Source organism: Trachinotus anak, unplaced genomic scaffold, assembly GCF_046630095.1.
Source record: "Trachinotus anak isolate AG129_WGS33_773 ecotype Australia unplaced genomic scaffold, CSIRO_AGI_Tana_v1 ptg000023l, whole genome shotgun sequence".
Taxonomy (NCBI): Eukaryota; Metazoa; Chordata; class Actinopteri; order Carangiformes; family Carangidae; genus Trachinotus; species Trachinotus anak.
Window position 1 is genome coordinate 2,680,559 of NW_027273874.1, and position 13,396 is coordinate 2,693,954.

The 13,396-nt window shown below is 41.5% G+C and overlaps 1 protein-coding gene across 4 annotated transcripts in view; it reads right to left on the minus strand.

Moving 5' to 3' along the window:
* chd3 (chromodomain helicase DNA binding protein 3) overlaps positions 1–13,396 on the minus strand; it is a 43,336-nt gene that overhangs the window by 25,058 nt on the left and 4,882 nt on the right. For all 4 annotated transcript variants that reach the window (XM_071459490.1, XM_071459489.1, XM_071459488.1 and 1 more), the window contains exons 5-24: positions 12,270–12,508; positions 11,891–12,024; positions 11,572–11,701; positions 10,330–10,505; positions 8,490–8,783; positions 7,751–7,954; positions 7,367–7,590; positions 6,963–7,094; positions 6,512–6,608; positions 5,759–5,950; positions 5,468–5,668; positions 5,115–5,252; positions 4,889–5,010; positions 4,450–4,623; positions 3,889–4,030; positions 3,461–3,592; positions 3,059–3,176; positions 934–1,058; positions 585–816; positions 57–241 (exon numbers count right to left, since the gene is read on the minus strand). In XM_071459490.1, the coding sequence (XP_071315591.1) occupies positions 57–241; positions 585–816; positions 934–1,058; positions 3,059–3,176; positions 3,461–3,592; positions 3,889–4,030; positions 4,450–4,623; positions 4,889–5,010; positions 5,115–5,252; positions 5,468–5,668; positions 5,759–5,950; positions 6,512–6,608; positions 6,963–7,094; positions 7,367–7,590; positions 7,751–7,954; positions 8,490–8,783; positions 10,330–10,505; positions 11,572–11,701; positions 11,891–12,024; positions 12,270–12,508 (3,391 nt within the window). The remainder of the gene's footprint in view (positions 1–56; positions 242–584; positions 817–933; positions 1,059–3,058; positions 3,177–3,460; positions 3,593–3,888; positions 4,031–4,449; positions 4,624–4,888; positions 5,011–5,114; positions 5,253–5,467; positions 5,669–5,758; positions 5,951–6,511; positions 6,609–6,962; positions 7,095–7,366; positions 7,591–7,750; positions 7,955–8,489; positions 8,784–10,329; positions 10,506–11,571; positions 11,702–11,890; positions 12,025–12,269; positions 12,509–13,396) is intronic.

The window sequence follows — 13,396 nt, forward strand, 5'->3', positions numbered from 1 at the left end:
TTGTTGGGAAAGCTTGTCATTAGATACACAGTTGCTAGACTGGACATCTATCTCACCTTATCCTCCTCTCGGACCATGTACTGAGCCACTTTGAAGGAGCTGAGGTACTCATTCATGTTCTGGACGTCCGAGTCGTCCGTGGCATCTTGGCTTCGGTCCAGCAGCCTCTCAATGGCAGTGCTGTCGTAGTGGATCACGTTGCCCTCGTCCTCAACTTTATCCCCCGAGTTATTCTTCATACCTGCCATGTGTGGGGTTAAGAAGTGGAAATTACTGGTCCTGTTCTTCCAGGCCAATGTCACAAACAAAATGTTCTTGTCAGCCAATTATATCTTCAATAAAACCAGAGTAAGACAAGTGTTCTCCTCTGGCCAGATGTGTCAAGAGGAAAGGACACTGAAGTGAGTGAGTTTGACAAAATAATTTCATTCAGGAGAAGAAGCCTGCCAACTCTTTCCTATTAGAATCAGTCCCTTTCCAACTTTAATCCCAAATGCAACATTTAAAAAATCGGCATTTCATTTGACAAAAATATTCAGTGCAGTCAGTTGTCAGTTTTCACATTCAACAGTATCTGTTTTCACCTTCTCCCTCATCCTTAAAGAGCTCTTCTGTTCCAAACTTGAGGATGTCGTCGAGTTCCTGTTTGGTCATAGAGCCGGCCTTGGATCCCAGGCCTGGCCGGACCACCAGGTGGGTCAGCATCATCTTCCTCTTGGCCACCTGGGTGATCCGCTCCTCCACGCTGGCTCGGGTCACAAAGCGGTAGATCATCACCTTGTTGGCCTGCCCGATTCGGTGGGCTCGACTAAAGGCCTGTGTAGAGGGACGGAGACAAAGACTGAACACAACTGGAAGCTTTAAGTTTTGAAACAAGGGAGTTTATAAAGTAGATACTCGTTCCCTTCCATGGCAGCTACCAGTCGGTTGTACCTGTATGTCGTTGTGAGGGTTCCAGTCGGAGTCGAAGATGATGACGGTGTCTGCTGTGGCTAGGTTGATGCCCAAACCTCCTGCTCTGGTGGAGAGCAAGAAACAAAACTGACAAGCACCAGGAGCTGGAAAAAAGAGACAGAGAGTGTGTTAGAGACACAAACAGCCAATAATATGAATAATTTCTCTTTAATGACAGAATCCGATTGATTATAGTACAAATGTGAGCCATCTTTATGGTGGTAATCTAGGTTTCACTTCAGGGGATACTGAAAAGTCCCAATGGTCTGAGGATTTTGATATCAAACCTGTCCTGATAATCTTTAAACTTGAGAGTGGTAATCTGAGTTACTATCCTTTTTACGATTCTGGATATTTCTTGATTTGAAATATTATGAACTATAGAGACATAACAGATCCTGTAGAAAATGTACAGTTACAGTTTTTATATTTTTTAAATATTTATTACATCTATATTCAAATATTTTTATATTTAATTTTGTCACTTCTTTAAGCTTTGTGCTATTTCAACTATTCTGTGGAATTATTTAGAGTTCTGATAATTAATCAGAAGGGCCACACAGTAAAAAATTGTTTCAGTCCAGTAAAGTTTTGAAATCTTTGATCCAGGCTGCAGATATTCTCTATTTTTCACTCAAAAACCGTAGCTCCCTAGTAACACAGTTAATAATAAATGCAATCAGTAAGATTTTCCCATTACATAAAATTTCAGTAGCATATCTGAAGCCAACTGACAGAGTCATTGATAAATACCACTCATTTAATGATGACTTCAGCTGATGCATTTTAAGATTTATATCTTCCAAAATCCACTTATAGCTGTCTTCTATTTTTGCAGGACATTAGGAGTATGATTTCTATTCTATTTCTATGATTTCTAATGATTTCTACATCATTCCTTCATCAATAAAGGAAAAAAACATAAATTTCCATTTTTGTTTTGTCTCTGTTAAACAAAAAAAATTGAAGTGTTTGAATTGAAACATGCACTACCGCATGTACAAGAAATGTTAAATCTTTGATCACAGATGAAGACATTTTAAAAAGTAAAAACATTAAATAAACCAGTGCTGCAGAACTACTTTTTAAAGCTGGAGTCAAGAAAGTTCTGTTTCGTTATTCCCATTAGAGAAGTTTCCCTGTTTGGCTCTAATGGTTCATTACAGTTTAATATTACTGGAGCGTTTGCCTGGGGCAGCAGATGAACTTGTACAAACGTCACGAATGAATCACTCACCCATAGGCTGTAATTTATAGTGTATAATTTAAGAGCATTCATTGCCAGCATCTGAATAGTGATATGGCGAAGTTCCACATGAAAATAAACTTTGTGCCCCAATGTTCTTCATCCTTTGTAATGCAAAGACATCGGTAATCGTAAAAACAGCAAAAAGATACTCAGGAATCTGTCGTTTTGACACTAATTCTTCTAAACTGTAGGTAATTCTCGGTTGTTATCATCTACTCTCTTTCCATCTGCTCAGCAGTGGAGGAGAATGAAACTATGAAGTAGGACTTGGATATAGATAAATCCCCCTAAACCTGCTATATATAATTTTACAATCACTTGATATATCAACACATATCAAGATATAATACATTTTCTGGAAAATGGACTGAGTGTTTTTAATTTTTTTTTTAATTTATTTGGATAAAAATTCAGCAATTTAAATATCTAACAAATCAAAGTACTTCATTACTGTGATACAAAAATAATATAAAAATGCAATATTACCGTGTTCACTAATTACCCAATGCATTTAGAGATATTTAAAGATCTCTAATGGTAGACAAATGGAAGATGTTTAACAATATATATAGTACAAACACACATTCCTATGACTACATTAACATCATCAATCATCCAGCCAGGATGTAGAGTCTTGTTCTCAAGGCCAAAACCCAAAAAGCAAAATAATATTACAGCAGTATTTTGTGTTGTGACGAGTTTGATTAACTTTCTTTGACTGACTCCTGCTGCATCTATAATATTTCTGACTGAACAGACCTGTTTATGATGATGATGTGTTTCCTATTAGTCACCAACAGAGGTCACGGACAATTCACTGCGCCTTTAATGACCGCACATTTTCCAGTATCTCACCATTGAAGCGGTCAATGGCCTCTTGCCTCAGTGCTCCTGTGATGCCTCCATCAATTCTCTCATATTTATAACCTTCATAGTCCAGGAAATCTTCTAATAAGTCCAGCATTTTAGTCATCTGCAAGAGGAGAGAGAGAGAGAGAGAGGGAGAGAGAGAGAGAGAGAGAGAGAGAGCTGGTGATGTGTATGTGTTTTCATCTATACTTGATTACCCATGCACACACGAACAGCTGAAATCACAGTCTGCAGCTGAGCCTTCTGGACGTGTCATGAGACTAATATAACATCTGCGGAGAGAGGTGTCCATCTGGTGTGCGTTTATGCACTTGCCTGTACCTATGTGTGTCTGTATGTGTGTGTGTGTGTGTGTGTGTGTGTGTGTGTGTGTGCACGAGTGTGTACCTGTGAGAAGACGAGCACTCGGTGCCCCTGCTCTTTCAGTTTCCTCAGCATCTTTTGCAACAGCGTCAGTTTCCCAGAAGCCTTAGTGAGGGCTGACCCCTCGTACGCACCGCTGGGTGTTTTTTGGGCTTCCTACAAACACACACAAACAGTGCCACAGTGTAAACAATCATACACATCTTAATTCTTGCACTACACTGTTGATAAATGAATGGAAAGCGATGTGGTGTCTCATAATAATTAATTGTATCTCGTCTGTAATTTTAACTCTACATTGAAAAGGACAAGTGTGATAGCACTACCTTACATCACCACATGGTGTCACTGCTATGCAGTTTAGGAGAGACAGAAAGTAAACCACAAAAGAAATAAAAAGTGTAAAACTGTATTTAAAGTGTGTGTGTTTCTGTGCGTTCGCCCCTTCTTACCATGGAGGCAACAGGGAAGAGGTAGGGGTGGTTGCAGCACTTCTTTAGGTCCATCATGATGTTGAGCAGAGAGACCTGGTTTCCTCCGCCTTTTGAGTTCAGAGCCTCAAAGTTCTTGGTCAAAATCAGCTTGTAGTATTTCCTGTATTTAAAAACACAAAGACAATGATGAAATGATTTGAACATAAAACTCTCCAGTTCGTTTGGAGTTGTCTCATCTCCTTCTTCATGTTACATATTATATTTACAATTTACAGTATAAATATATTATGGAAACCAACCCTTATACTAAAAAGGTTAGTATAAAGGACCTTATGATGATTTTTGATCGATGCCTTTTTCAGTGTGGGGCTTGATTCGCATTAAAACCAGTAATTATGGTCCATCTCTACTGAGCTGCAGTTCTTTCAAATAACATTTTTAGCTCACACAGCAGCCACTGAGCTTTTCAAAACCCAAATAATTGAAGCTAATTAACCATGGTTTATGTAATTTGCAGGTGAAAACACGTCAGGGATTCTAATTATAAACTGGGCTAAATCTGACAGAAAAATGTCATACTTCTGCATAGGGCTCAGCTCCACTCTGACAATCAGCTCGGTCTTGGCGGGCATGTTCTTGAAGACGTCGGCCTTCAGCCTCCGCAGCATGTGAGGCCCCAGCAGGTCGTGGAGCTTCTTGATCTGGTCCTCCTTGGAGATGTCGGCGAACTCCTCCAGGAAGCCCTCAAGGTTACTGTGCAGAGAGATGAACTGGGTGAGGTGACCGGTATAATCTGTCTTTAGCAGATAGATTGTACTGATTATAATTACCATATATTATCTGAATCTTGGTGCTTATATAAACAATATTCTATGGAAAAATACACTTATTTTTGCCAGCAACCATCATTTTTATGCACATAATTGTTTCAACTTTAAGAGACCTGGCAGGAAAAAGCATAAAATTAGCAGAATTCTTCATGCATGTGTGTACTTGTGTGTGTGTGTGTGTGTCCTACTTGAAGCGGTTGGGTGTGAGGAAGTTGAGCAGGTGAAAGAGCTCCTCCAGGTTGTTCTGGAGAGGAGTTCCTGTCAGCAGCAGCTTGTGGTCGATCTTATAGTCATTCAGACGCCTGAAAAACTGCAAACACAGACTCCCTGTCATACACACATTATTTTTTTTTATGGCTTGGTTAGCCTGTTAATTATTCTGCTGTTTACAAATACACACTCTAGCTGTAGTACCTTGGACTGGTTGTTCTTAAGGCGGTGAGCCTCGTCCACCACCAGACAGGCCCAGTCGATGGACTTCAGCGCCGTCTGGTCGATGGTCACCAACTCATAGGAAGTCAGCAGCACGTGGAATTTAATAGGAGCTTCCCTCTGCAGAAACAGAACAAATTTTACTATGTCACTGTTTTATGCATTACAGTGGTTAATGTTTTATGCTATGTTTATGTAACAAGCTCAAAATAATTTTTCCTCATATCTGAGCTTCAGTATAAAGGCAAGGATAGCACAGATTTATTGGCTTATTGTTGACCATCTCCTTTCCTGCTCATATCTAAACAGGTCATCTTCACTTTCCTCTTCCTCACCCTCAGTTTAAAAGCCTTCTTTCCTCCTTTGACAGCAGTGTCGTCGAAGGAGAACTCGTTCTCTCTGATGATAGCTCGACTGTCCTTGTCTCCCGTGTATGCCACCACATAGAAGTCAGGCGCCCACATCTCAAACTCTCTCTCCCAGTTGATGATGGTGGAGAGCGGAGCGCTAACCAGGAACGGACCCTTAGTGTGACCCTGAGAAAGGAGAACCCACGCTTTTGCTTCAGTATCAAAATTCACGAGGAGTTGGAACAAGATGATGACAGAAACATGCCGCTTCAGCACCTCTTTAAAAAGTGAATAGAGAAAGACAATGGTCTGGATGGTCTTGCCCAGGCCCATCTCATCTGCTAGGATGGTGTCTGTGCCCTGAGCCCAGGAAAACCGCAGCCAGTTCAAACCCTCCAGCTGGTACAGATGCAGCGTCCCGCCTGTCGATGTGACAAAGTCTGGCTGCTCCTCGTATTTTATCGTAGGCTGGAAGGAAAGAAGGCAAGAAGAGAGGCTTGAAAAACCTGACTGGGATGAATGAATTGTGTTTGTAACAGCAGTTTTATCACTATGAGACGTATTAATAGCAGCAATATTACAGGTTTATATGAATTCTTTTCATTCATATTTGCTTTCAGATATTTGCTGATCAACTCAAGGTAATTGTGTAAGTTTTATTCTAAAAGACAAAACCAGTCCACAAAAAGAAACTATGAATATTTACTGTACATTTCAACGACCATATTTATTTACACATATGTATGTATGACTTCACTTCATAGGGAGCAGGTATCTTTAGAATAACAGAGTAAGAGTAAGTAAATTTAAAACATTAAAAATAAACGCAATGATCTCATTTTCAAACAGTATTGTTCTCTTTTAAAATCTGACCGGGAGCCACTGAACAAAGCTTCCAGAGCATCTGCGACAAAAAAACAAAAGCCAAACATTCTTCCAGAAGTGAGATTTGGTGTAAAAAAATACAGACAGGAAGCTGATGTAACTCAGACTTTCGGGAAACTGAAACTGCAGCTACAGTTAACTCACGTCAGTGACCGGTGAGGCAGGAGACTCCTCTTCACCCTCCTGGTTCTTGCTCCTAATTTTCCTGGGTTTGTCTGGATCCTCCTTCATTATTGCATCCCTGTTGGACAGGAGGACAGTTATGAGCAAGAAATAAAATAAACAAGATGTGATTAATAAATGTGTATGGACAGAATGTTCAATATATGAATTTAGCTATGCATTAGCCTACAGTAGGTTTTCATGCTTTCCGATGAAAACAGCTGGAACAACATCATTACATTCATATTATTCTGAAAAATGATTTTCTTCCTGTAATAATTTTTTTTAAAAAGGGCTACTGTATTTTTGAAATATTGTGACTACAGTTTAGGGTCCTTTGTATGACAGCACCTTGAGAGCAGTTCGGTTTGTTTTTCCACATCTAAATCAGTGAAGATGAAGATGAAGATGAAGATGTTCCCAGCAGTCCTACCTGTGTCTCCAGTAGTTCGCCTTGTAGATTGCAAAATCAGGGATCTCCAGGTCGTCTCTCTCCCAGGTGCACTGGTCATAGGTCAGGTCTCTCCACTTGACCAGGTAGTGGTACATCCCCTTCTTGTCGACACTGACAGGATGTGACATAAATACAAACAGTTAAAGCACACAATAATATCCACATGTCACATACAGTAAACTGGAAAATTGTGATGAGCATATGCTAATAAATATATTACTCTAACCTGTTCCCTTTACACTTTGCAACATGAATGGTTCCTTTTTAAGATACAAGTAATGGAGCAACATTTGATTTTTAACAGCATCACGTGTTAATGCATGCACACACATTTGGACATACACACACACACACACTCACACACTGAAAGCACAGTCCCTTACCTGTGGTTGATGATGCGGTGGATCATCATCCACTCAGGTTTGATGCCATATTTGTAGTACTTGTCCTCCAGGATGGCGTACTGGGGATCCTTGGCCCTCCTCTTTTCGCTCTTTCCCACTCCGTTCTCGTCCTCTCCTCCCGAACCATAATCCAGACTGGGAGGCTCGTCCATGTCCGTCTTCCTCTGGTAGTTTCTGTACATCACCGAGTGGAAGATCTCCAGCTGGAGGAGAGAGGGGGGAGATTTTAGTCATTAGACTCATTTACTAGAGGAAGACTGAATTTTGAGTCTTTCATAGACCTCCATCCTTGTATTCTTGAGCTTATGTTGCTCTAAACAGTGAAACCATTTCAGGATTTCACTTCACATTCATCCCTCTCACCTGGAGCTCAGTGATCCACGTACAGTGCCAGTAGGACTGTCCAACCAACTTGACAAAGAACTCCCTCTCAGCTCGGCCCTTCATGGGTGGGGGTGGTGGGGCATCAGGTGGGGCGTCTGGAGCAGGGGGAACGGGAATGGGAGGCGGAGGTTCTCCCCACCGCCAGTGGAGGATCTTCTGGACGCGACCTTTGATTGGAGGACACTAGAGCGAGAACACACATCCTCATCAGATCTAAATATGGTCTTTTATTTTGAAAAGAAAGCTGAGATTTGTTATAGGAGCATTTTGCTTCTGTCAGAACAATTACTGGGAAGAGAACAGTTTTGATGTTAATATATGTTATAATATAAAGATAAAATAAATAATATACTGTACACACTTCATGACCCTTTGTATTAGTTTTCTTAATACTTGAACAATAATTTTGAGCTGTGTTTTGATTTTTTTAAATCATTCTATAGGATTTATATTAGATTTATTTCTGCCATAAACTTGGAAAAAGTTGTTTAGTGTCCCATCAGCCTTATCCTGCCTTAATATAAGGACCTTAATGCGTTCTACCTCTATCATATATCCATAACTGACTCATAAAGTCTAAATTTGTAAGGCTGTAAATAGGTAAACAAACCTCATATAAACAATATAACAAGTAAACTAGATGGACCATACACAGAGTCCTGAATCAACACATACAGCAATAAGATAAAACAGAGCGGGCAACAGCAGAGTAACGAACCGTGCATCGTGGACACAACCACTCTCCGTTGGGGATTTCTGGCAGCGGGGGGTTTAGACAGTGGATGTGGTAGGACGAGGTGCAGGTGTCGCAGCACAACAGCTCGCCTCCGTCTTTACACACCCGGCAGAACTCCATGTGGTCGTCATCCTCCTCCTCCGCCCCTGTGGGAACTCCGACCCCGACCCCGACCCCCATCGCAACCCCAACCTCTGATATGACCCTGTCCTCGCTGTCCTCCTCAAAATCCTCAAAGTCCTCGTCCTTTGCTTCCCACTGGATTCCCTCTTTTTCCTGGAAAAGGATGAACAACAGGGAACTGATTCCAACAGGAGTCCTGAATACATGAAGATCTTGAACGAATTAATCAGCTGCCAAGGTGTATCCAGGTAGAAGTCAATATTTCTTTTTTTTTTTTTTGCTTTGAGTAACTACAACTGAGAGAATTAGATACAAGTGAGAACTTAGAGGGAGCTTGTGAAAGAAGGTCATAAGCTTGATCTACAGACTAGCAGGACAAATTCAAAGGGTTCTACTCTTCTTGTGCAAAAATGGCTATTAATGAACAATGAGTATTAATATTTATAACAGCATTGCCTCCTCAATCACCAATAAACGCATTCTAGCAGAAGAATGGCTCACATATCTGGTGGAAGCTGGAGTTAGTTGAAAACTGACATCAGGGTGATTTGCTAAATCAGCCTGCTGACAGATAGAAAGCTAGAAGTCTGGGGGGAAAGAAAGCAGTAAGCTGTGGCAGCTGATGGAAAACAATAAAAGATACATGTGAGTTGTTTACTGAGTCTGTTTCAGAAATTTGCAAGAGTCACTAACACAGATCCTAGATGACGGCTGCAGCATGCAAATTGCAGAAACATTTGACATTCCTACAAGACTCGTGCACTGGGTTGTGAGTGTGAGTGGTAGAGGAAATTATTTCATGTAGCAAGGTGCAACCTGCACATTGCAGATTCTGGTTTGATGTAGTTGAAGATAAAGCATTTCAGCGACAACAGCAACCGGCAGCTGGGAGTAGGTCCACATCTATGAATAAAATCAGTTTAATCTCACAAAGGATTTAGGCTCCAGTTTATTTGTTCTAATAGTTTCCTTACTGTGGAAACTACTCAGTAAAATGCCAAAGGAAAAGATTTTTAGAGTTACCATTTTGCCAGATCATGCAACTCTGCCAAACATCTGCCCATAACACATTAAATCCACTATGTGTGGAATTACCAACTTGGCACCCCTGTGGCAGACGGTGATGCACACCACTACCAACACACACACACACACACACACACACACACATTCAACCTGGAGACACTGAGAACAAAGGCTTGAAAGCAACACATGGACCAATTTTCACTGAAGCTGAAGAAAAGTTAAACTGAAATAAACTGAAAGATGCAATAATCACATCACATTCAGCACCTAAGGGCTTCAAAGATCAGTCAGTGTTTTCTTTTTCCTCTGCTAGCGGTTCACTCTGTCTTTCCTGAAGTGATGACTGAGCTCAGCTACACTGAGCTCAATCATCAGGCTTGTTTTCCATCACAGATTCAGTATCTCGACGGTGCACTTTGATCTTTCGGTGACATTATTGAATAGATTTATACCCACAGCACCACTTCAGGTATCTGTCTTTGTCTGGGAAGGATTGTGTGTGTGTCTGCATGCAGCCAGCTCTCCACTCAGATTTGTGATGCAAGCTACAAAGGCTCTGCTCATCTGGTCCTCCAGGGCAAAAAAAAACAAAACACTTTTAACCATTTTTTTTCACTCAGGTTTGCCAAGTCGCCATGTTGCTTGGTGTGTGCTTTGGCATAGTTGTACTCACGCAGTGCGGGCAGCTCCATTTGCCCTCAGGGGCTTTGTCCAGCTCAGGCTCAAGGCAGACGAGGTGGTAAGCTCTGGGACAAGTGTCACACAGGATGATCTCCCCGCCCTGCTGACACACCTCGCAGTAGTCCTGATGATCGGTCTCATAACCGTCCCCTTCCTCTTCACCTGGGACTGGAGATGGGCGGGAAATGACACGAAAAGATGGGAGACAGACATTACTTCCATCTGTCTGGAATTTGCCTTTCACACTAAAAGATAAGTCAAACTAAAAAAGTACAAATGTATGCTGCGTAATGCACAACATTTTTGCATGAATGTTCACCTGCGTTGACGGTTTAGTGATCAAAATCCATTGGAAACAAATGCGTCATGTGACACTGTCTCTGCCACTTTGCAAGTATTGTGTACATGAGCAACCAATCACCTTCCACAACCGTTTCCATGACTTGGTGCAAAGTAGCAACTCATTTCTGTTTGTAGTTGTAATCAAGGTCAGAAACTACAATAAAAATAATAATAATAGTAATCATAATCTTCTCCACGGACATTTTTCCACTCCAGGTAAAGACACAATCTTCTGGCCACTGCGTCTCTTTTTCTTCATTCTGTTTTGTCACTGTGGAGACTGCAGGTAAATTTTGCCACAATTTCAGCAAAGTTGTTTTTTTTTTTTTTTTTTTTTACTGTCGACCGACTCCTCACTTTTCACTCTTATCTCCTTGAAAATGGAGCGAACCTCTCCTTGTGTAGCACCACACTCAGTGGCTCCTCACAGTACATCACAGTGTGAGGCTGCAAAACACAAGAGCACTCCGTCCTTCTAAAGTCAGCTTTGCCCTGGTTGGGGAAAAATGAAACTCTGATGTCAGGTATGGACACTTGATTCATTCAAGGAGAGCAACAAGTGGCTGGTATGACCTGAAAATAAAGCTGGAAAAACCATCATCTTTTGCCACTCTCATCACTCATGTAGTTTTCACATAAAGCAATAAGGCCTGGTGGGTTAGTAAATGTTTATGTGAAGCTAGTATCCAAAGTTGTCTTCTTCAGGTTTGAACTGAAAAATATCCTTTTATAGAGAAGCATTTTTGTGTCTGCAGGAGAGTTGGGTTGCAGTGCTCCTTTGGATTCCAAAAAAAAGTTAAAGTAAACTTGACACAGGAGTTATTACATAAATGTGGACATGCTGGACTGTATATCATTTATAATTATGTGCTGTACAAGTAGTTTTGCTTACTTTTCTTCTTCTTCTTGGCAGGCCGTCCTCGTTTGTTCTTCTTGACACGGCCAGAGCTGTCGGAGCGAACCGAGGAGCTGTGAACGCTGGAGTCCTCCTGCTCAGACTCATCCTCGTCCATGTCCTCACTCTGACAGAGGACAAGAAAGTAGGTGAGGAAAGGTGCGAAAGAAAGAAAGAAAGAAAGAAAGAAAGAAAGAAAGAAAGAAAGAAAGAAAAAGAGGTAAACGGGTCACAAAAACGGGCAAAAGAACAAGAACCGAGGCGATTCACTGATCTCTCTTCACTGTTATCAGCACACTATAACCTTTATACTCACTGAGCAGCTCTTCTTCCTCTTGGCACCGATGGGCGACAGTTTGATACGAATGGGTGCCATCTTTTTAGCTTTTGCAAGAGCCTTCTTCTTGTCGGGGACTCGAGGACTTTTACTGCGCTTCTTATAGCCAGGGCCTGGACAGATAACAAGATCATAGGCAACATTAGACATAAAATAATGAGTAGTAGTATTGAGTGCATACTCAAAAATAAAAGTGATGTTTTTACGCACAGTACACTTAGTTTTTGTCTTGTATTACCATGGAAACATTGAACTTTAAAGATTGTTGTGGTGCTTTTTACTACTATTTCTGCCTAAACAGCCTAAACTGACACAAAACCTAAAGGGGCACAGAGGAGGTCCAAAGCCGACCACTGACCTTTGCCCTCTTTCGTCTTGGCCTTTCTGAGTGGTGGCGGCTGTGGCAGCGGCTCAGGCGAGGCAGTCGCTGCAGAGACCTGCTCGGCGACGGCAATAGCAGCAGCTGCAGCCGCTGCCGCGACAGCTGCGGCGTTGCCCTTGAAGGGGTTGTTCGAGCTGAACTCCCTCCATTTGGCCCCCAGGATGGTCATCATCTTTGACATGGGGATCTTAGGGTTTTTCTTGGCTATCATTGGCCTGGGAGAGAGAGAGGGCAGGATCATTGGAAAGACTGAACTTTAACCTGATTCTATAAGCTTTCTCTGTAAAATGGTTTACATTTTCCTCGTTTTATTGTATTGTTCCCGAAGTATCAGCCACAGGAATGGTTTGAATATAGAGTATTTGCAAAAGCTGATATAACTCTAGTCATTTGGTGGAAGAACAATTTGGCTGAGAAGGCATTAGTTTTCTTCTACAGCTCAGTCTGCTGGAGGAGTTGAGTCGGCCAAATAAGACAACCAAATAACTACCCAGCATACCCATATTTTAGGCGTTATGGATTACTTCATCTTATCAGAGTCAAAGCAGGTATGAGTCAGCCGCAGAGGCCGAGGTACAGGCTGCCACCAACACACCGGCTAACACAGCGAGCTGAGATGATAAAGGCACAACTGCCAGAGGAAGACAAATTCGAGTAATGGTGCTTGTGCTCTTTCAACCCAAAGCCTCCTGTATCTGTGTTAACATGCTGCTGGTAGTGGACGGAAGCACAGTCTGTGTTTTATGGTTCTGCCAGTGTAGGAGGAAGCCGGTGTGTGTTTGAAGTATGAAGCTTCATATAAAGTTAAACAGAAACAAATTACCCTCAAAAGTAGTAACAAGAGAGGACCTGCAGCGAATACTGAAGAAATGAAAACACAGAGAATTGTTACAGTGGGTCTGTGATTGGTTAAAACGCAATGTAGCAAAGGTTCATATGAAAGTTTGGATGTTTATTTTGAAGGGTTCAGCATTTGAAATCTTAAGTTGTGTATTTAAACGTCTAAGTTATTTTCATCATCATTGGAAACAATGTTCTGAACAGCAAAGCGAGTATATGTGAGTCAGTAATGTTTTGCTGCTGAAAAGTAGCCATTAGTCGGT